The 22,168-nt window shown below is 50.5% G+C and overlaps 1 protein-coding gene across 1 annotated transcript in view; it reads left to right on the top strand.

Moving 5' to 3' along the window:
• IL21R (interleukin 21 receptor) overlaps positions 1 to 22,168 on the top strand; it is a 44,246-nt gene that overhangs the window by 14,403 nt on the left and 7,675 nt on the right. Inside the window, exons 2-6 of the mRNA XM_021086442.2 lie at positions 10,768 to 10,831; positions 13,640 to 13,742; positions 16,285 to 16,484; positions 19,961 to 20,106; positions 21,422 to 21,599. Of these exons, the coding sequence (XP_020942101.2) occupies positions 10,783 to 10,831; positions 13,640 to 13,742; positions 16,285 to 16,484; positions 19,961 to 20,106; positions 21,422 to 21,599 (676 nt within the window). The 5' untranslated portion in view covers positions 10,768 to 10,782. The remainder of the gene's footprint in view (positions 1 to 10,767; positions 10,832 to 13,639; positions 13,743 to 16,284; positions 16,485 to 19,960; positions 20,107 to 21,421; positions 21,600 to 22,168) is intronic.

Here is a 22,168-nt window from a genome sequence, read left to right as displayed (position 1 = left end):
GTAATATTAAGTTTTCCGATCCATGAATATGGGATATCCTTCCATTTGTGTAGACCTTGAATTAGTCTCTCAACAATATTTTGTGGGTTTTAGTGTACCTATCTAGTCCTCCCTACGTTAAACGTGTGTTTTATTCTTGGTATTACTGTAAAGGAAATGACTTTTCAAATTTCATTTTCAGATTGTAAATTCCTGGTTTATTAAAGTACAGTTGCTTTTATATATTGAATCTTATATCCTGCAGTCTTGATAATTAGCCCTCGTAGTTTTTGTTTGGTTGGTGGGTTGCTTTATTTTCTCACCTTATTTTCTTGGTGTGGCTTCTTTAGGATGCTGTATATACAAGAGCCTATCATCTGCAAACAGAAATGCTTTCTTTCTTTCTTTCTTCCTAATCTGGATGCCTTTTATTTCTTGGTCTTGCTCGATTGGCTCCGCTAGAACCTTCAGTACAATGTGTGTGGACACCCTTGTTTAATAAAAGTCGAGAGAATGGACATCCCTGTCTTGCTTCTGATCTTAAGAGGGGAAGCTTTCAGATTTTCATCATTAAGGGTGATGTCACCTGTGGGATCTCAGCAGAGCCCGTTATCATATCGAGTTTGCTTTCTTTTTCTGAAGGATATTTTTGCTGAATATAACATTCTTAGTTGAATGTTGAGTATCTCTCTGTCTTTAATTTTTAAAATAGTTTTTCTTTTCTTTTTTTTTTTTTTTTTTTTTGTCTTTTCTAGGGCCGCACCCGCGGCATATGGAGGTTCCCAGACTAGGGGTCGAATTGGAGTTTCAGCTGCCGGCCTACACCACAGCCACAGCAACATGGGATCCTTAACCCACTGAGCCAGGCCAGGGATCGAACCCGCAACCTCATGGTTCCTAGTTGGATTCAATAACCACTGAGCCACAATGGGAACTCCCTAAAATAGTTTTTCTAAGATGTGCTGAGATGTGGTTTTCTTTGTATTTGTTTTTTGTGGGTCAGGGAGGGGTGGTTGTAGAACTTCTTGAATCTGTAGCTTGATGTTTCTTGCTAGTTCTGAAAAATTCTTTTTTTTTTTTTGCTTTTTAGGGCTGCACCCTGGGCATATGGAGGTTCCCAGGCTAGGGGTCGAATCGGAGCTGTAGCTGCTGGCCTACATCACAGCTACAGCAATGCCAGACCCAAACCACCTCTGCGATCTACACCACAGCTCATGGCAACGCCGGATCCCTAACCCACTGAGCAAGGCCAGGGATCAAACCCACAATCTCATGGTTCCTAGTTGTATTCGTTTCTGCTGCGTCATGATGGGAACTCCCTGAAAAATTCTTTTTTCTTTCTTTCTTTCTTTTTTTTTTTTTTTTTGTCTTTTTAGGGCGGCACCCATGGCATGTGGAGGTTCCCAGGCTAGGGGTCGAATCGGAGCTGTAGCCACCAGCCTATGCCAGAGCCACAGGAATGCAGGATCCGAGCCATGTCTGTGACCTACACCACAGCTCATGGCAATGCCGGATCCTGGGCCCACTGAGCGAGGCCAGGGATCGAACACGAAACCTCATGGTTCCTAGGTGGGTTTGTTTCCACTGCGCTAAGATGGGAATTCCTCCCTGAAAAATTCTTAATCAGTATCTCTAGTATTGCTTCTGAGTTGTTCTCTCTCCTCTTTTTCTTAACTCCAAATACATTTTGGTTAGACCTCTCCCCCAGGTCTCAAACATCTCTTTTGCTCTTATCTGTATTTTTAAAACTTTGTTCTCTGCATGCTTCAATCCAATTATTTTCTTCCAGTGCAGCAGTCCCCTCTTCTGATTTTCTAATCTGTTGCTAAATCCATCTACTAAGTTCTCAAAAATTTCAGTTACTGTATTTTTTTCAGCTGTAGAGTTTCTACTTTCAAATAGATTCCGTATTTTTGGTGGAATTCCTGAACATACTAATCATAGTTATTTTAAATTCTGTCTGACAAGGCTATTTTCTGAATCACTGATGGATCTGTTTCGAGCTGTATGTATGTATGTATGTATGTATGTATGTACTTGTCTATTTATTTATTTATTTCCTCTTGGCTTTTGGGCAGCTGTTACTATTTTCTGGTTTGTCTTGTCAATTTAAACGATGGGCATTGTATATGAAAAATATAGAGGCTTTAGGTAAAGTTAGGTTTTTCCAGGTAGGTTTTAGTTTTTTTTTTCTAGCAGAGATACAGCATGTAGGCAGATTCCCTTCATGCAGTGAAGGCCGAATTATATGCGATTTTTTTTTTCTTATTCCCGAAGCATATCCCTTCCTGAATAACTGGGTATTTTAGCAGGGTTGTTTGTTTTTTTTTTTTCCCCTCCACCCAGGCTTTGAACTCCAACTCTCCCCTTAGCACTGAGAAACTGATAAAAATCTCTTTCTAGCTTCTTAACCTATTACCAGGTGCTTTCTGCTGGATTTCTTGGAATGTAACCCATTCACAATGACTTGGCAAATTATTTGAGGGGATATCGCATGCCGAATTTCAACACGTTTTCCTTCTCTCTGGCACCCTGGCCTCTCAAGTACTAACTTGGTTGCATTCTCACGCTTTCTAATAGCGTTTTTCTCCTTCTTAGTAGTTACTCTCACTAAGTCAGATACCAGCTACTCCATCATAGCCAGAAATGAAAGTCCCCCTTAACATTTTATTTTTTAAAATCAGGATTCATTTACATTTAAAATGTTTTGAAATAGTTTAGACACACACAAAGGTATAAAGAAAAATATATCAACACCTACAGTAGCTTCACTTAGGTTTTTGTTTGTTTGTCTTTTTAGGGCTGCACCCATGGCATATGGAGGTTCCCAGGCTAGGGGTCTAATTGGAGCTGTAGCTGCCAAGCCTATGCCAGAGCCACAGCAATGAGGGATCCGAGCCACATCTGTGACCTACACCACAGCTCATGGTAACGCCGGATCCTTAACCCACTGAGCGAGGCCGGGGATCGAACCCTCGTCTTCCTGGATCCTAGTTGGATTCGTTAACCACTGAGCCACAACGGGAACTCCTAGCTTCACTCAGTTTTACCCCGAAGACCCTCCTCTTCATCACATCCCCTCCTTGTTCACACTATTCATAGTTTGATGTTTCTCATCCCCTTGGATTTCTCTGTATATTCAGGACACACGAATATTCAATATATGGAGCTACTCTACATAGTAGTGTTAAGTAACAGATGCCTCTGTTCTTTGCTAACTTTTCTTTTGCTCTAGAAAGAATCATTTGCTTTGGGGCTTTTGTGTGTTGGTTTTTTGTTTTGTTATTTGGTGTGTCCCCCCCCCCCCTTTGGTAAGAGTCATTTGCTTTGTTGTGTGAAGCTATGATTCATTTTCACATTGACTGATTACACCATCGTTTATCTTTCCATTCTCTTGCTGATGGATATTTAGGTTGTTTCCAGTTTTTCAATATTCAGATCAATGCTGCTAGAAACTTTTCTGCCCGTGCTTCTTGTATACATGCGCCAGAGTTTCCTTAGCAGTATACCTCAGGGTAAAATTGCTGGGTTTTAGGGCAAACACCTGCTCGACTTTATCAGACCAGGCCAACCTATTTTCCAGACCAGATGTATTCGTTTACATCTCCACTGTCTGTGAGAGTTCCCATTACACTGTGTCCTCAGCAAACATGTCACTTTGTCAGACTTGTTTTTTTTTTTTTTTTTTTGCTAATCTGATAAAATTTAAATGGCATGTCATTGTGGTTTTAATTTGCATTTCCCCATTGACTATGAAGTTAAGCACTTTGTCTTCTCAAGGGCACCGGCTTCCATCTGATTTCCTACCCCCAATCTTTTCCCCGTCCCCAGAATCTCCTGAATGTTGGCTCACTTTCAGTGTGAATGACTGCAACCTCAGAAATCCCTTCTGGACAACGGAGCCTGGTGGATAGGTACCTCTTTAAGGGCTTTGTCTCATCCAGGCCTGTGCTGGAGTGCTCCACAGAAAGCAATGTGTTCAGCATCTACAACAAAGAGGAGAAAACAGAGGATCAGAGAGGGTGGGAACTTTCCCAAGGACACACAGCTGGCACCTGGCTTGGAGTCTGCCTCGCCTCCGTAGGAGGCTGCAGAGGAAAGGTGCTGCTGCAGGAGCTCCCAGGGGTGGAGGGCCCCCAGAGCATCCTCTGTCCTTCACTCAGGAAGCGTATCTGCTAGTTTGGGTGCATCAGGGGAATAAGTTGCTGTTGCCCTTGGGAGTCAGCAGAGTGGGAAGCCCCGTAAAGGGATGAATTCAAGGCAGGAAGGGCAGTGGGACCGGGAGGTGTTCCTACTTGGTGCTGTGGGGACAGGAGGGGAAGATGTCATCCTTCAAGGCCAAAGTTGCCCAGAACTGAATGGCCTGTTGTAGATGGAGCTCCTAGTGAGAGAGTGAGACCCTTTTCAAATATCTTTCAATCCTCTGATGACGGAGGGGGTGAGAATCTGTCTGGTGCCAACACCTCTCCGATACCCTTTAAACTTCCTCAGTTAAACAAAGGCAAGTTAAATCTCCAGCTCTGGAGTTCGTTGGGTTTTTTTTTGCTTTTTTTTTTTTTTTTTTTTTTAATTTTCCGAAGTCTCCATTTTTATATCACCTGATTCCAATATTCCTACTATTTCACACACTCTTCCATTCTTTTTTTGTTGTTGTTGTCTTTTTGCCATTTCTTGGGCCGCTCCTGCAGCACATGGAGGTTCCCAGGCTAGGGGTCGAATCGGAGCTGCAGCCACCAGCCTACACCAGAGCCACAGCAACACGGGATCCGAGCCGCGTCTGTGACCTACACCCCAGCTCACAGCAACGCTGGATCCTTAACTCACTGAGCAAGGCCAGGGATCGAACCCTCAACCTCATGGTTCCTAGCTGGATCCATTAACCACTGAGCCATGACGGGAACTCCTCTCTTCCAATCTTTTTGTAAACTGAGGTACAGTTGATTTTCAGTGTTGTAGAAATCACTGCTGCACAGCAAAGTGATTCAGGTATATATATTCTTTTAAATATTCTTCTCCAATATGCTTTATCACAGGGTATTGAATACAGTTCCCAGTGCTACACAGTAGGACTTTGTTGTTTATCCAGTCTCGATATAATAGTTTGTATTCGCTAACCCCACTCCATCCCTCCCCCACTAATCCATCCCCCTTGGCAACCACAAGTCTGTTCTCTACATCTGCGAATCTGTTTCTGTTTTGTAGATAAGTTCATTTGTGTCATATTTTATTTTATTTTGTCTTTTTGCCTTTTCTAGGGCTGCTCCCACAGCATATGGAGGTTCCCAGGCTAAGGGGCTAATCGGAGCTGTAGCCACCAGCCTATGCCACAGCCACAGCAACTCGGGATCCGAGCCACGTCTGCGACCTACACCACAGCTCAGGGCAACGCCAGATCCTTAACCCACTGAGCAAGGCCAGGGATCAAACCCGCAACCTCATGGTTCCTAGTCGGATTCATTAACCACTGAGCCAAGACAGGAATGCCTTGTGTCACATTTTAGGTCCCACATGTAAGGGACATCATATGGTATTTGTCTTTCTTTTTCTGACTTACTTCACTTAGCATGATTATCTCCAGGGCCACCCATGTTGCTGTAAATGGCATTATTTCATTCTTTGCATGGATGGGGACTCTTCCATTGTTTATATGTACCACATCCTTTTCATCCCTTCTTCTGTAATGGACATGTGGGTTGTTTCCATGTCTTGCCTATTGTAAATAATGCTGCAGTGAACACAGGGGTGCATGCATCTTTTTGAATTAGAGTTTTTTCCCAGCTATATGCCTAGGTCCAACTCCTGAGTCTTCAGCAGGGGATAGTAATGGTATCTCACTAAAATTCAATTACTGTCTTTTGTTTTCCTTGAATTTAGTTTCTACATTTTGCCATATTTCATGTTATGGTAAGTTGATTGTTTTGTGTACAAAACACTTGTGTAGGAGTTTCCATCTTGGCCCAGGGGAAACGAATCTGACTAGCATCCATGAGGATGTAGGTTCGATCCTTGGCCTTGCTCAGTGGGTTAAGGATCTGACATTGCTGTGGCTGTGGTGTAGGCTGGCAGCTGTAGCTCTGATTCAACCCCTAGCCTGGGAACCTCCATATGCCGCGGGTGCAGCCCTAAAAAGACAAAAAAAAAAAAAAAATGAAAGAAAGAAACAGGTAACATCTACTATATGCCAGCAACTGTTTCAAATGCTTTACAAACTTTGACACATGTCATTCTCCCAAAGACTCTGCGAAGTAGGTACAGTGCTTATTTATCTCCATTTCACAGATGAGGACTCTGAGGCCCAGAAAGGTTCATGAAACTTCCCAAGTTCACACAGCTGTGTCAACGGCAGTGCTGGATTTGAACTGAGGCGAGCTGGCCCCAGGTCTGTGTTTGCACCACTGCGATGCACACCGCCTCTCCGTTTCATGCTAGTTACCTGTTGCTGTTCGTGATATCGGTATTTTCTTTTGAGACATGTTTATTGGAGCAAAAAAATGGGAGGCAGGGTAAAGGGTGAATATCAAGTAGATAAAAGCACTAGTGACAACCCGGAAGGCAGTAAGTGGTGGGAGTTCTAGAACCTTCCAACATGGCTTCATGGACGCAGGGATAAGCACAGGTGGGCCATGAAGGCTGAGTTTAGAGTGATTGGAGGGGGAAAGGTGTTCAAAGAGATGACTTAGCAGGAGGACTTCCTCGGGCAAAGGCAGGGAGGCATGATGTGGCCTAGGATGCTGGAGGCTGGTGAGTGATTCGGAGACGCTGGCCAGCAAGAACGAGAATCCAGCCCCCTCGTACAACGCTTTCCAGTTCACGGCACTCTCACATCTGCTTTCCCATTGACTCTTCTTAACTGCCAGGTGCAGTGTGCATTCCTGTCCCAAATTTAGAGATGACAACAGGTCAGAGAGTAGAAAGGCCAGAGAAGAGCTATTACTTGCACCAAGATGCGTTGGCTTCAAATTTGGGGCTCTTTGCTCTATTCCACTGTATCAGGTATCTTTGATGGCAAGCCCCAGAGACACAGTTCAAAAAAAAAAAAAAAAAAAAAAAAGGTGGTTTTTTTGGCTTATGTAAATGAAAAATCTAGGTGTAGACCTCAGGTACAGCTGGATCCAGGCCCTCAAATGCTGTCATGGGGACGCTGGATCTACATTTCTCAGGATTGACAGCATTTTCATCTAAGAAGTGGCTACCAGCTTCCAGCTGGCACCCCAAAGAGTACCTCTTTAATAGAGTTCTAGAAAAAATTCCCTGACTGCTCTCCTTGGCTTTGCCTGGGTTGGTTTCCATCCCTGATCCATTCACAGGACCAGGCGGGAGGGGTTAAACTCGGCGGCAGTTTGAGGATCTCTTCGTAAGAAAAGATTCAGAAGCAGCAGATACAGCCCCTCCATCCCCAGGGGGCTGTATGTCATTTGTACAAAGCTGTGGGGTATGGAGGGATGAGGAGCCTTGAATCTGGGCAAAGGAGTTCCTACTTTATCTGGTGGGCCCAGTTGGAGCTGTTGGGAGTGACATGAAGAGCGATGCCAGATCCGTGACAAGGCTGTTGCTGAAACTCAACCTCTGTCCACCGGGGAAGAGGAGAAACGCAGAGAAGGCGTTTGGGGTGAAGTAGAAAAGCATAGCTTTGGGGCCACGGCAGGCGAATGCTCTCAAAACTACCTGCCCTGGAGCGGGTAGTGAGGAGTCTTACAGGGTTCAAGGAGCGGGGCGTGGTCAGCTCGTGGACGTTCTTCTGATTGGTTGGTGATGATGTCATTGGGAGACAGCATCCTCGACCTTCCGGTTCCAGCCTGTCTGGGGTCTAAGCGCTTGTGGGCAGCAGGCAGTTAACTTTTTCCGCCGGGCTGGTGGTGGCTTCAGTCTTTGCAAAATGGCTCAAAGGCCATGGCTCAGAAATATTATCTATAAATCTCGAGGAGGAACCTGACTTTGCTGAATGGCTAAACTATTATTATTTTGTGGCTAAACTATTATTATCATTTGTCTGTGACGTGGGCCGGAAGCTGTAGCTCTGATTTTGTCCTCTAGCCTGAGAACTTCTATATGACGCAGGTGTGGCCCTAAAAAGCAAAAAAAAAAAACAAAACAAAAAACCAAATAAAAAAAAAATAAAGTGTGTTGGGGAAAAAAATACACCACTATGGGCATTCTTGATTAGATTGAGGTTGGAGTGAAATTTTTAAGTGGATTCATTTATAGAAAATACATTAAAATAAGTAATAGTGCACATTATCTACAAATATGGCCAACATTTTGAACATGAGATTTTTCTAGAATTTTAAAAATATTTTGTTTTATTTTTGCTTTTTAGGGCCGCACCCACGGCATATGGAGGCTCCCAGGCTAGGAGTTGAATCAGAGCTCCAGCTGCCAGCCTACACCACAGCCACAGCAACGCAGGATCCAAGCCACGCCTGCGACCTACACCACAGCTCTCCGCAACACCGGATCCTTAACCCATTGAGCAAGGCCAGGGATCAAACCCGCAAACTCATGGTTCCTAGTTGGATTCGTTGCTGCTGCGCCACGACAGGAACGCCTCTAGAATTTTTTAAAACTTCATTTTATTGAAGGAGAGTTGATTTACCATGTTGTATTCATTTCTGTATACAGCAAATTCAGTTCTACATAAGTATACACGCTTTTTCATATTCTTTTCCATTATGGTTTATCATAGGATATTCAACATAATTCCCTGTGCTACACAGTAGGACCTTATTACCCATATGCTAAATACAATAGTTTGCATCTGGTAACCCCACACTCCCAATCCTCCCCTCCCCCAACCCACCTCCCCCTTGGCAACCACAAGTCTGTTCTCTGTATCGGTGAGTCTGTTTCTGTTTCATGGATCTGTTCATTTCTGACATATTTTAGATTCCACATGTAAGTGACATCGTGTGATATTTTCTTTCTCATTCTGACTTCATTTAGTATGAGAATCGCTAGGTCCATGCGTGTGCTGCAAAGAGCATTATTTCATTCTTTCATGATGAGACATTTGGGGACCTCTTGGCTACAGGATTCAGGGGGTCCCTCCATTTCCAGTCTAAAGTCTATATCCATCACTGTTTCTTAAATGTTTACCTGTCAAGAGCTCTGCCGGGGGCCCAGCATGGCTGCAAATAGAGTCTGAATTCGCCCAAGGATCCTAGAAGCAGGCTTTATTTTACCACCTGTATTTACAAGGCTCAGAGAGGGGACGTGACCAGCCCAGAGCCACACAGCTGAACCTTTCTGTGCTCCTCACTGCCTGCTTGGTGACTTGTTAGGGACTCAGAGGGAGCTCTTGATGGGGCCAGAGCAGTGTCTGTAACACCAACCCGGGATGGGGTTCAGAAGAAGCCATGTGTGTGATGGGGTCCCTGCGTGGGTCAGCCCTCTAGGCTCCTGTTCCAGCTCCATCTCTTGTCCTGGGGGGTCAGTCTGGGTCGGGCTCTTGGACCCACTGGCCTCTGGCTGCCCCCTCCCTAAGCAGACACAGAGCTGGAAGTGCAACAGGCCAAGGGCCAGCGAGAGCCTGGCATTACCAGCCAGGTGGGTTATTCCTCTGCCCGGAGCACTGAAGTCTCCTCTTCCTGGACAGGCTGCCTCTGGTCTCCAAAGAGGTCTCTCCATCCTGCAGACCAGGGCGTCCAGGGCGCTTTCGTGTGGTCAGGCCTGGGTTGCCTGGTGTGCTGGCCGATGGACTGACGTGGGTGGGCTCTGTGGTGGAGTCAGAAGCCTCATTCCTGGGCTAAGCTTATCTCAGGTAATCAGTGGGGGTCTCCTTTGTGGGCTCATCTTGGATTCATCTTTCAGTAAGAAGCCAGTTACGTGGGCTAAGGCCCACATGGGCGTTGGGTGGGAAGGAGGACTCAGTTGGCTGCTCATCAAATAACCACGTGCCAAGCCACTGTCCCCTCCCTGCCTCCCTCTTCCTCGTCTAGATGGATAATCATGCACCCATCATGCTGCAGAGACAGGCTTAGCAGGGGCGGAGGAGCAGCAAGCCCCTCCCCCTTTCACCCCCCATCTCCTTTGTGGCTGAGCTGGGGTCCCAGGAAGAAGGCTTTGGGTGGGACTCCAAGGGATCGAATCAGCCCCTTCCTTTTCTTTTTTTTTTTTTTTTTAAGGGTTAGGTATTATTTTAATATATATTAAATTTTAAATGTGTAGCAAAGGACTATTAGCACATATACAATATTTAATAAATTAAGAGTTTTAAGGAAAATACAGAATTATGTGGTACAAGGGGATCTTGGGCACAGCAATAATCTTAGGGTTGGTATTGAATGAATCAGCCACTTTGTTTTTTAAGAGTGTGGTATTTTATACACATACACACACACACATATATATTTTTTGCTTTTTAGGGCCACATTAGCAGCATATGGAGGTTCCCAGGCTAGGGGTCGAATCGGAGCTGCAGCCACCGGCCTACGCCAGAGCCACAGCAACGCAGGATCCGAGCCGCGTCTGTGACCTACACCACAGCTCACGGCAACACGGGATTCTTAACCCACTGAGCGAGGCCAGGGATCGAACCCGCAACCTCACGGTTCCTAGTCGGATTCGTTTCTGCTGTGCCACGACGGGAACAGAATCAGCCAGAATCAGCCACTTCTAAGGGACAGGAATCCTTGGGGGCGTCCAAGGGCCCCTTGAACTCATGCTTTTTGGAAATGACCCCAAGCATCTGAGACAAGTCTTCCAAAGGAGGGAGGGGAACCTGAGGGGGGCTGTTTGGGGTCCCCTGGTCCCCAGGCCTGGGCCTACCCTCTCTCCATGTGTCTCTTCCAGGCTCCAGGAGGCAGCATGCTGTGTGGCTGGGCTGCTCCTTTGCTCCTGCTGCTGCTCCAGGGAGGTAAGTAGCTGTTCCAGGGGCCGCAGGTCAGGGAGTGGCCGGGCTGGCCTCGTGGGCTCCAGGGCCAGGCTAGAGGCCACAGGGTCGCAGTCTGTGGCATCTGTCCACTTGTGGCTGTCGCCATCTCTGCGTTATCCAGGACCCGTCCAGCCAGGGAGCTCCATCGTCCGGAAGTGGTTCACGGGCGTCCCACATGGCCCAGCCCACCGCCCTGGGTCTCCACGTCTCACTGTGGGTTCGGGGAGGGATGAGAGGCTTCAGCCTTCATTTCCATGGCTCTCTGCCTTGGCTGGCTCCCACTTCTCAGAGGGAGGACGTCCTGCCTGTGGTCTAACCTCCGTTTGTCCTCATCTCCCAGGAGATGTTTTTCAGCAATCACTGGATCCACTGCCAGCACTGATATTCCCCAGCCGTGGGGTGAGGGGCAGGGAGACAAAAGTAGCCAAAGCCTTAGCCGGCAGTTTCGGAGCACCAGAAGATGCTCCAGTCAGAGGGAGAGAGGCTAGAGACCTGAGCTGGGAAAGGCCAGGAGTTAGACTTGAGGGCGCAGTCAGGGCTGAAAGATCCGAGAAGCCTTCCCAGATGAGGAGGACACAGCACACAGGCTCGAATGCGGGCCTCAGCCGCCGCTCTGCTGACTCAGCTGCATTTCTTTCTGGTTTTTACCGAAAGTCAGAGCCTCAGATAGCTCCTTCAGGAAACAGATGTCAGGCTCCTTTATCTTTCCTTCCGAGTGGTCAGCACCCTGTCCTGGCTCGAAAGGGCCTTCGGGTCCCCTGCTGCCACTCTACCCACCCCCCGACCCCTGCCCCATGGGCACAAAGAACAATCCCTTGCTCTGTCCTGGGCGCTGTGCATCCTCATTCCAGCATGTATGGTCTGGGTTGCAGTGTTGCCCAGTTCTCAGCTGAGGGTAAGGAGCAGGTCCATGGCCACACAGCCAGGCATTGGCAGACCTGGGTTTGATCCCCAAATCTGCCTGATTCCCATGGTCTTAACTGCTTTTATTGAGTGAGCGCCACATGCAGGCAGCGTGGGCTGCACTGGAGTGATACCATCTAAATACCTCCACGCCCTCTAGGGAGCCACTGTCGCCAGCTTACAAATAGAGCCTCAAAGCAGTCTTGTCACATGTCCTCCTTTCATGGTTCTCACTGCCTCCCGCACTGTGATAACCCTGGGCCAGGGGTGGCCCCGGGGCTCTCTGCCCGGAGGTCAAGGTACCATCAGGTGGCTGGGTTTTTTTGCTCTTTGGTTTGTGATGCCACGTCCACACTAGTTGCGGGGGTGCTGCCCCCTCCCCAGTGTCTCCAAGTTTGGGATGAAATCTGTCCCTTTGTGGCCTTGAACCTACCTAGGAATGGCAGCACCTCTCCAAGTTCTGGAAGCCTGAGAGGGAAACAACCAGACTATAAACTTGGAGAGGATGCAGCCACGTGGGTTTTGGTCCTGCCAGAATCCCTCTTCTTAACCAGCCTCTCTGTGCCCACCCACCGGCCCTGGTTCCTCCTGAGGGGAGCTTCCTCCTAAAACAGGATTCATCCCCACATCTCAGCTCTGTTGGTCGTGGCTGCCTGGAGCCACTCAACTGTGCAGAAAAGGATTCTGAGGCCCCTGAGAATCCTCAGTTCCTGATCCATTAGCAATGTCTGCAGTGTGTGGCCGTGAAGACCTAGCACAGATCAGTTGACTTTCCAGGGTCTCAGCAACCCAGACCGAGAGAGACAAGAGGTGTGGTTCAGTCTCAGAGCCTCAGGGTTCTCATCTGTAAAATGGTGATGGGAGTGGACTAAATGGATGTTTCCAGCAACAACATTCTCGGGTCCGAATCCAGCTTCTGACCTTGACAGAGCCCCAGGAGGAATGTCCTACCGCGTCCCCTGGATCGTCTAATAATAGTCAAGGAAAAACAGGGGAGGAAAAGCCACGAAAAATGAATCCACTTAAAAGGGGAATGAATTTCGGGTAAATAGTGGGGGTGGGGGGAAGGGAGAGGAGCCGCACTGGCCCTTGATCTTACAGAGTAAAACTCAACTAAAACGTATTAAATGGAATTTGTCAACCATTTAACAAAATTTCGATTATGATCCCATCTATATTTGTAGAACAAAGCGAGGCATTTAATGTGGAGGCGGGAGAGTGTCGCATTTTCCAACACAGTGGCTTGAGGGGGCCATACCTGAGTCCCTTGGCTGTGGTGGTGATAGTGGTTTAGGACAGTAGGATGATAACAGATGGTTTGGCGAAAGTATTCCCAGGCTTCTCGGTTTCCTGAAGTTTTCTGCCTCCCTCGAAGCACCACCGGGTCACTGAGTTCCGCGTCCTGTCTTGGACCTGCTGCAGGAAACAGGGGACTCCTTGGCCGGGTTTTGAGGTCCTTTCAGCCACTCTCATTGGCTGCATGAACTCTCGCGAGATGTGCGGATTCGCCCGAGATTGGGATGTTCGGGACACGCGGGGGAGACAGGCTGGGAGGGGTGCTGACCAGGTGGCTGGATGCGGGGCTCCTGGGGAGAGGGCTGGGTGGGGACCTGCTTAGTTTATGATGCTTTGCATTAGGAGAGTCTGGTCTCCACAGCCAGCCTTGAAACTTTGGGGGATCAGAAATGGAATTCTCGGGTGGCAAAGACTCCATTGCCCTAGCCCCTATCTTTATGGCCCTCGGGTCGCCATATTCACCCTGGCCCTGGGACCCCTGCTTTCACTCATCCTCCAGCCCTCGAGGAGTGAGGGGGTAACGAGCCCTACAGCCCCCGCCTCCACCCCACCAGCCCCCCACCAAGGCCTCTGTTTCCCTTGACCCTCCAGCCTGGGGCTGCTCAGACCTCGTCTGCTACACCGATTACTTACACACCGTCACCTGCGTCCTGGAGACGTGGACCCTGCACCCCAGCGCGCTCACCCTCACCTGGTAAGTGGCTGGGCCTCGGCAGCCGCAGGGATGCTATTTGGAGTGGCCCTGGAAGGCTGGGATGGGAGCTGGACCGCCGGAGACCACAGACTGAGTTGCACCTACCGTGCCAGCGAGGTGGTTTGGCATTATAAATAATATCTGCCACTTCCTGGGGGAGGGGTCATTTCACCAACTGCATTTGGTTTCACCCCAAGAAAGACCTTGAGCTGGCACTCACTATACCCATCTTACAGATGCCTAAGCAGGGCCCCAAAGGCCATCCTCTCTCTAACCACATAGGCTTGACTGTGGTTTTGAGACCTCAGGATGACCAGACTCTCACGAGATTTTTTTTTTTTTTTTTTTTTTTTGAGCACTGCATTACATGCCCGGCATCCTGCTACACTTCCTGTGAACCATCACTTCCTATCCTCATGATTATTACTTCCATTTTACAAACGAGGACACTAGGGTTCAGAGAGGTCATGCAGTTTGCTCGAGGTCACACAGCTAGTGAATGGAACCGTTCCAAGCTGAGATTTGAATATAGGCAGTCTGACCCCCCACATCCATGGGTCAATATGCAAATATTTGTGCATATGTTTTAATGAAAACATTGTTCATTGCACTTGTTAAAGAATCGTAAGGCAAGCTTTATTCTAGACCCTCATGGTAGGTGTAGGGATGGCATGGGGGGTTGCCGTAGGGAGGAGAGATTGGACTCAGCTCTGATACGAGGAAAATTGGGACTTTATAGTCAAGGTCAATGAATGGAAAGTTACTAAGAGGAAATCTCAGAGGTAAGGGGGGTTCTGGCTGACCTGGCCTGACAGGGTTCTTGCCGATGACAGCCCAGGGCCGTCAGATATCACCTGGGAGGGATGGTGGAGGAGGAGGAACTTGATCAGATATCAAGGATGAAAGATTCGGGCTGAGCTGATGTAGCAGGATTCTTGCTAAAATTAAGACAATGCGGAGATGAGCCTGAAAGCCCCAAAGTCAGGGGCTAGTTGAGAAGAGAGTTCCAAGGGCCCTGAGCTGAGCCTGGTCAAGGAGAGACTCTGTCCGTATGCTGTCCAGGATAAAGAACAGACAGCTTTCACCCCGTCACCACCAATTCTTCATTCATTCATTCATTCATTCATTCACTTGCTTGTTCAGATTATTTTTATTAAGCTCTTGCCAGACACTTGCAGGCACTGGGGGCTTAGCAGAGCCTCCAACTGACAAGGTTCCAGCTCTCCTGCAGCTGCCACCTTGCAGTGGGGAGCGGCTGGGGAGACAGCTGCCACACTGCAGTGGGAAGTGGCTGGCAATAAACATGCAAACAGTCAACAGGATGCTTTCTGAGAATAATGGAGGCTCTCAAGTTCAGGAACTTTGACCCTGGGGTACAGAGCAAGAGACATGGAGGGAGAGTTTGCCCTAGCCAGGGTGGTCAGGGGCAGGCCTGTCTGAGTGAGAAGGAGGCAGCCAGGGAGCTGGGGAAAGGGCATTCCAGGCAGAGGCCACTGTATGTGCAAAGGTCCTGAGGTGGACTGGTGAGTTTGAGGAATAGCCAGGAAGTCGTGGCCAGAGCAGAGCGAGCCAATGGGAGGGAGAACAATAAGTGAAGAAGGTGAGAGGTAGGCAGGGACAAGCTTTTATTGTGTGGGTGATGAGATGCCACTTGAGGGTTTTAGGCATGGGGGTGACAGGGAGATTTTAAAGGTCCCTCTGGCTGCTGTGCAAGAGTTTGGAGAGCCTTTATTCCATCAGCGTTTCTAGTCCAGCAAATATTTATCAGAGAATTGAATCCACAGATCCGTACTAGCCCTGGAGGGTGGTTACATTCATAGCCTGAAGATGTAGGTAGGGAAGTAGATATCTGGTGAACTCCTATATACTTCAAAACCCACCATTTCTGCCCAGCGGCTGTTAAAAAGCCAGAACATTTCCCCCACAATCTTATACCATCACCTTCCCTGTAAGTAGACTCAAAGCAAAGGATGAAGTTCATTTGGTTCAGCAGATGTTGGACAGAAGGAGGGCAGGAAGGAGACAAGACCAGAAATGGTTAGTATCCTTTCTGTGGGACAGCAATTCAGTTGATGGAACTGACAGGGATAGATTTAGGCTCGGTCCAGGCAAGAATGGTCCAAATTTCCCAAGTTAAAAGCAGCTGCCCTTGGGAGTTCCCTGGTGACCTAGCAGTTAATGACCCAGTATTGTTACTGCTGTGGCACGGGTTCAGTTCCTGGCCCAGGAACTTCTACATGCTGCAGGTGCAGCAAAAAAAAAATAAATAAATAAAAATTTAAAAATTAAAAAAAAAGTGCTGCCTTAAACGAGGTAGTGAGTTCCCAGTCCCCTGGAGGCATGCAAAGCCACGCCTGGATGCCATCCACCAGGGCTGCCTCAGGGAAGGGTGTCCCTTTCCTGGGAAAGGGGTGGTTGGACCAGGGGACCCCTAGCCCCACCTCAAAGCCCTCCCAGTCCCACGATTCTGGGCTTCAGCCCTGGCCCTGTGCCCTGAACCCCTCTGGCCTTCCTGCCGTGACCGGCTCCTCTGTCCTTGAAGGCAAGACCTGTATGGAGAAATGGAGGAAGAGGTGACCTCTTGCAGCCTCCGCCTGTCCACCCGCAATGCCACGCATGCGGAGTACACATGCCACATGGATGTGTTCCAATTCATGGCTGACGACATTTTCAGCATCAACATGACAGACCAGTCTGGCAATCATTCCCAGGAGTGTGGCAGCTTTGTCCTGGCTAACAGCAGTGAGTACCCCCTTGGACCCCAGGGCTGAGGAGGACACATGCTCCCCGAGCCGGCTTCCCTCCCGTACCATCAAAGCTCACCTGTCCCAGGGCCTCACCTCTCCTTAGAGTTCTGTCTTTCAGATGCGCTGCTATTTGCTTGGGTGGGAAGGGTGGATAAATAGATTCGAGCCTTAAGCAAAGAGAGGCAGAGAAGGAGTTCCCATCATGGCTCAGTGGTTAATGAAGCCGACTAGGAACCATGAGGTTGTAGGTTCGATCCCTGACCTTGCTCAGATCCGGCATTGCCGTGACCTGTGGTGTGTAGGTTGCAGACGCGGCTCGGATTCCACATGGCTGTCTCTGGCATAGGTCGGTGGCTACAGCTCCGATTCAACCCCTAGCCTGGGAACCTTCATATGCCGTGGACACGGCCCTAGAAAAGGCAAACACACACACACACACACACACACACAGGCAGAGAATAGGAAAAGGAGCTGAACTGGGGCCCCAGACCCGGGCCTTCAGTTCTAGCTCAGCCCCTGCCTGTGTGTGACCTTGGACCGGTTTCTTGTGTATAAAGCAATGGTCCTGTGTACCCTGACTCTCAGGGATTCTGTCCCCATTATGAGACAACTTGGGGCACTGAGTCCCAAAAGAAAAATCTCCCTGAATTTTCTGCCCTCTACCCTGGGGGAGGGGAGGAAGCCCGAAGGCAGGAAGGGCCCGGCTGATGGAGGCAGCTCTCTCTGTGGGTCCAGAACCAGGGCACCAAAGGGTCCAGGAGGCAGCTCTCAGTGTGTGTGGGTGTCCAAAGTGGGATGCCCAGGGAGAGGGTGAGAGGCCGGTGCGCAGAGGCATGCAAACACAGACCAAGAGAGTCCTGCCTTCCTGGGGAGGGCCCAGCCCCTGCGGTTTGGAGTTTCTGGCCCTAAATTCCCAGCAGCGGGGCAGGGCACGAGAGGGTTGTCTTGTCACTCACACTTTGGAGATCTGGGTTTGCCCACCCAGCAAAGTAGGTATTGAACCCCCAGAAGGTGTGAATGAAGCTTCGCACACATCTAGACACACCCGCGGTCTCTCTCTCTCTGTCTCTTTCGCACGCACGCATGCACACCCACTCATAACTACACCCTCAGGAGTTCCCGTCGTGGCTCAGCGGGTTAAGAATCTGCCTAGTATCTGTGAGGTCATGGTTTGATCCCTGGCCTTGCTTAGCGGATTAAGGATCTGGCGTTGCCGTGAGCTGTGGTGTGGGTCACAGACATGGTTCCGCGTGGCTGTGGCTGTGGTGTAGGCTGGTGGCTACAGCTCTGATTCGACCCCTAGCCTGGGAACCTCCATATGCCACAGGTGAGGCCCTAAAAAGACAAAAAAAAAAAAATCACCCTCAGATAAATGCACGGGTGCCCCAGTTGGCCCAGCCAGCATGGATGGACATAGGCCACGCTCTCTGTCCTACATGTGCACGCGTGGGCACACACACACACACACACTCACTCACTCACCCAGGCTGATCCAGGCATGGTGAGTTCATGGAGCAGGGACACCCTCCTGCCCCTCTCTCGAGCTGGGCAGCCAGCCTCCCCCCTCCCCTGCAGAGGAGAGGGGGCGGCGGACCCCTCTCACAGTGCAGCCCCTCCCCACCCCCCGCCAGGGTCTGGGGACCAGATGTGGCAGCAGGCCGTGTTCTCCCCCAACCCCCTCCTGGGAGCCCCTTCCGCCTCCTGGATCCTGGGCCTCCCTGGGCTGAGGAGCCCCAATTCCTGACCTCATCCCCGATCCCCGACTCTGCAAACATCCGAGCTCCTTCCTGATGGGCCCTCTCACCTAGCCCAGGCCTCACAGGGAAGCAGAGAACCAGGCCTGTTCCCGCCTAGAGAAGCGAAGAGCAGGCTTAGGAGCTATTCAGTCTAAAAGGGACCCATGGCTGAAGCAGCAATGACAACAAAGCCCTCTGGACGCCCCCTGAACGTGGCCTTCTCCCTTGGCCAACCATGATGCCCAGTTGTCCACAGCCTCAGAGTTCCTTTGTGGGATCCCTGGAAAGTTCATTTGCTGATTTAACAAGTATCTCTTGGGGGCCTGCTGAGCTCTGTCCTAGGAGCTGTGGACTTGGCATTGACCCCCAAAACAAAACCTCTGTCCCAAGGAGCTAAGCTCGCAGGGGCAGGGTGGGGGTGAGTGGTGTGGGCTGGAGGGGAGGGGACGGATCACGGAGGGGGACACAGAGGATGTTAGGTGGTGACGATGGAGCTGGGTGGGGAGGGGCGGTGGGCAGGGGTCCTTTCTTCTGCTTGTACAGCACTGTCACTCAGCCCCCAAAAGTGCCTCCTTCGGCTCCTTACTTTGGTCCCCATGAACTTTCACCACGTGAGATAGGAACGGGTACCTTTTACAAGAGAGGAGGTGACGGCAGGTGACCCCTGTGTCCTGCCTCCAAAACGGACGGAGGTTGGAGTAGAACAGGAAGCTTTGCCCTGCGCCTGGGGGGACCCAGGAGGGCGTGGTGTCGGGACCCAGACCTCTGCTCCTGAGCTTTCCAGAAGCCGTCTCGGAGATGACAAGGGTCCCAGGGAACTCCCAGGGCCCTGCGGGTGTCAGACTGCTTCTTGGAGAGCAGCCCGGCTGGCCCTCCGTGGTGGTGGTTTCCATCATTAGCCCCAATTAGCGCTAATGAATTAGCACGATGCTGTGACAGTCCTTCGACTTCTCAGGGAAGCAAGAGTTCAAAGGAAAGGAGGCCGTCATTTAGAACAGAAATGGAGAACAAGTGGGTCTGAGCACCCCCGTGCCTGAGACAGTTTGGGGATGAGCAGCTAACTGTAGCTTTTGAGAGATTTCCCACCATAATGTGGATTTCCAGCTTGTTAGGTTTTTTGTTTTTTTTTTTGCCTTTTTCCCTTTTCTTGAGCTGCTCCCGTGGCATATGGAGGTTCCCAGGCTAGGGGTCCAATCAGAGCTGTAGCCACCAGCCTACGCCAGAGCCACAGCAACGCCGGATCTGAGCCGCATCTGCAACCTACACCACAGCTCATGGCAACGCCGGATCCTTAACCCACTGAGCAAGGCCAGGGATCGAACCCACAACCTCATGGTTCCTAGTCGGATTCGTTAACCACTGCTCCACGATGGGAACTCCAGGTTTTTTTTTTTTCCCCCACCCCTGGCCACCTTGCCGGTCTGCCTTCCTGCCTCCCACCCCCACCCCTGAGGGGTGGCATCCCCCTTTAGGCTGGGAGGGCTCAGTCTCCAGCCCTGCCTCACCCCTCGCTGTCACCTGCCCACCCCCAAGTTTGCAACCCAATCCTATCAAAATCTCTCATTGCTCAGATGGGTAAACTGAGACCCGGGGAGAGGGCGGCTTCACCCCGGGGTCATGTAGGGTTGCCAGCCTGTCTCATCAGCGAGGTTTAGGCGTAGGGGAGTGACTCCCATCAGCTGCTGCAACAGCTCATCCCATTTTCTCTTTCTGGCTCCCCCCTCCCCGCTCCAAGTCAAGCCATCTCCCCCTTTCAATGTCACCGTGACCTTCTCCGGACACTATAACATCTCCTGGAGCTCCGATTACAATTTATTCGCGCTGAAGGGCAAACTTCAGTATGAACTGCGGTACAGGAAGCTCGGCGACCCCTGGGCTCAGGTGAGGCCCTTGGAGGATTGGGTGGGGGGTGGGGATGGGGATGGGGACCGGGCAGGGCTGAGCAGCCAGGCTGCAGGCAGGGACAGACACAGTGGGGAATGGAAACCAGAGACTCACCAGCCAGCCGAGGAGGACGCAGGCTCTGCCTTGAGCTCTCACAGTCTGTGCTGCCCTCGCCTCATTCCTCTCCGGCGTCGGAGACCCCTTCACATTCATTTCACCTTGTCCCTTTTTCATCCCCAGTTGGCATGCCACCGAGGAAGGGATTGTCCCCACCCCACCCCCTTCCACCTCAAGTCTAGCACCTGTCACAGTAGAGGAAGTTTCAGAAGTGGGGGCTGTCTGGAACCTTCCCCCTTTGCTTAGAATGGCCCTGGTTGGAAAGTTCTGGAAGTATCCATAACCAGGAAAGTCCAGGGTCAGAGGGACCGGTGTTTCAAATGTGAAGGCTCTTTTGTTTATAGAGTGTGGAAGCGTTCCAGAACGGCTCACTACTTAAAACAGTCATAGCTGACGGGTTCTAGAATTATCCATCCTTTAGAATGGTCCCTGTTTAAGATTTTCATAAATCTCCAGTGGGTTGTTTAGACCGACCCCAGTGGAAGATTTCCAGAGGGATCCGTTGCTAAGACGCCTGTAGTTAAAGATACCCAGAAATGCTGGAGTTCCTGTTGTGGCTCAGTGGGTTACGAACCCAACATAGTCCCTGTAAGGATGCAGGTTCGATCCCTGGCCTCGCTCAGTGGGTTAAAGATCTGGCATTGCTGCAGTCCGCGGCATAGGTCGCAGATGCAGCTCAGATCCTGCATTGCTGTGGCCGTGGCGTAGGCCGACAGCTGCAGCTCCGATTCGACCCCTAGCCTGGGAACCTCCATATGCGGCGGGTGGGGCCTTACAAGAGAAAAATAAAATAAAAATTTCTAAAAATTCGCAGATGCTCAGAAATGCCCACTGTGGCGAATACCAGCTGTTGAAGATTTCTAGACGTGTCCAGGGCCTGGAATGCTGCCAGTTCAGCATTCCCAGGAATGGCCGCTGCTGCGCCTGGGACATTCCCAGGCCCCGTGGGCAGGGTGCCCTGCCAGGCCTGGGAGTGGCTGAGCTGGGATCAGAGAGACACGGCACAAAGCACTATATCGCCGGCAAGGCCGTGCTTCCCCCCACGCTAGAGTGGCCAGAGCTCAGACACGGGCCTGATTCCTGTGGCCGGAGGACCCCTGCTCCTTTCATGGGAGCCAGCGACGGGTGGTCCTGCTGGAGGCAGGGGCTGGCCTGGGGGGTCCTAACCCTGGTCCTCTCTTCCCTGTGCCGGCAGAGTCCAGGGAGAAAGCTGATCTCGGTGGATTCGAGAAGCGTCTCTTTGCTCCCCCTGGAGTTCCACAAAGGCTCGAGCTATGAGCTGCAGCTGCGGGCGGGGCCCCAGCCCGACTCCTCCTTCCAGGGGACCTGGAGCGAGTGGAGCGACCCTGTCGTCTTTCACACCCAGCCCGAAGGTAGGCGTGGAGGTGGGATGGACACGCCTCTCCCAGTACCACATCTTGTCCTAGTGCAGCGGCCCCGAGCCCTGAGATGCCCGGCGTGGCTGGAAGGTGCCCACTTGGTCGCGCATGCCCAGCTGTAGCTGTTGCACAGCATTTCTGGGGCCCCAGCTTGCCAGGCCCTGCGTGAGGTACTAGGGGCCTCTCCTGGCAGAGCATTTGAGAGATCTGGGAGGTGGGAATGAACACCCTCGTTCTGCAGATGAGAAAACCGAGGATGAACCCACTCGCCTAGGAGTTCCTGTTGTGGCACAGTGGGAACAATCCCGACTAGTATCCATGAGGTTGCAGGTTCGATCCCTGGCCTCCCTCAGTGGGTTAAAGATCCAGCGTGGCCTTGAGCTGTGGTGTAGGTCACAGATACGGCTCAGACCCCGCATTGCTGTGGCTGTGGTGTAGGCTGGCAGCTATAGCTCCAATTTGACCCCTAGCCTGGGAACCTCCATATGCCGCAGGTGCAGACCTTAAAAAAAAAAAAAAAAAAAAGACTTGCCTAGGGTGGGGGTGGGAGCAGGAGTTGAACC

This window comes from Sus scrofa, chromosome 3 (assembly GCF_054392235.1).
Source record: "Sus scrofa isolate SSC_HxYL_T2T_F1_AM1 chromosome 3, Sscrofa_HxYL_maternal_Yorkshire_Landrace_v2.0, whole genome shotgun sequence".
NCBI lineage: Eukaryota > Metazoa > Chordata > Mammalia > Artiodactyla > Suidae > Sus > Sus scrofa.
This window is presented reverse-complemented; position numbering and strand designations above follow the sequence as displayed.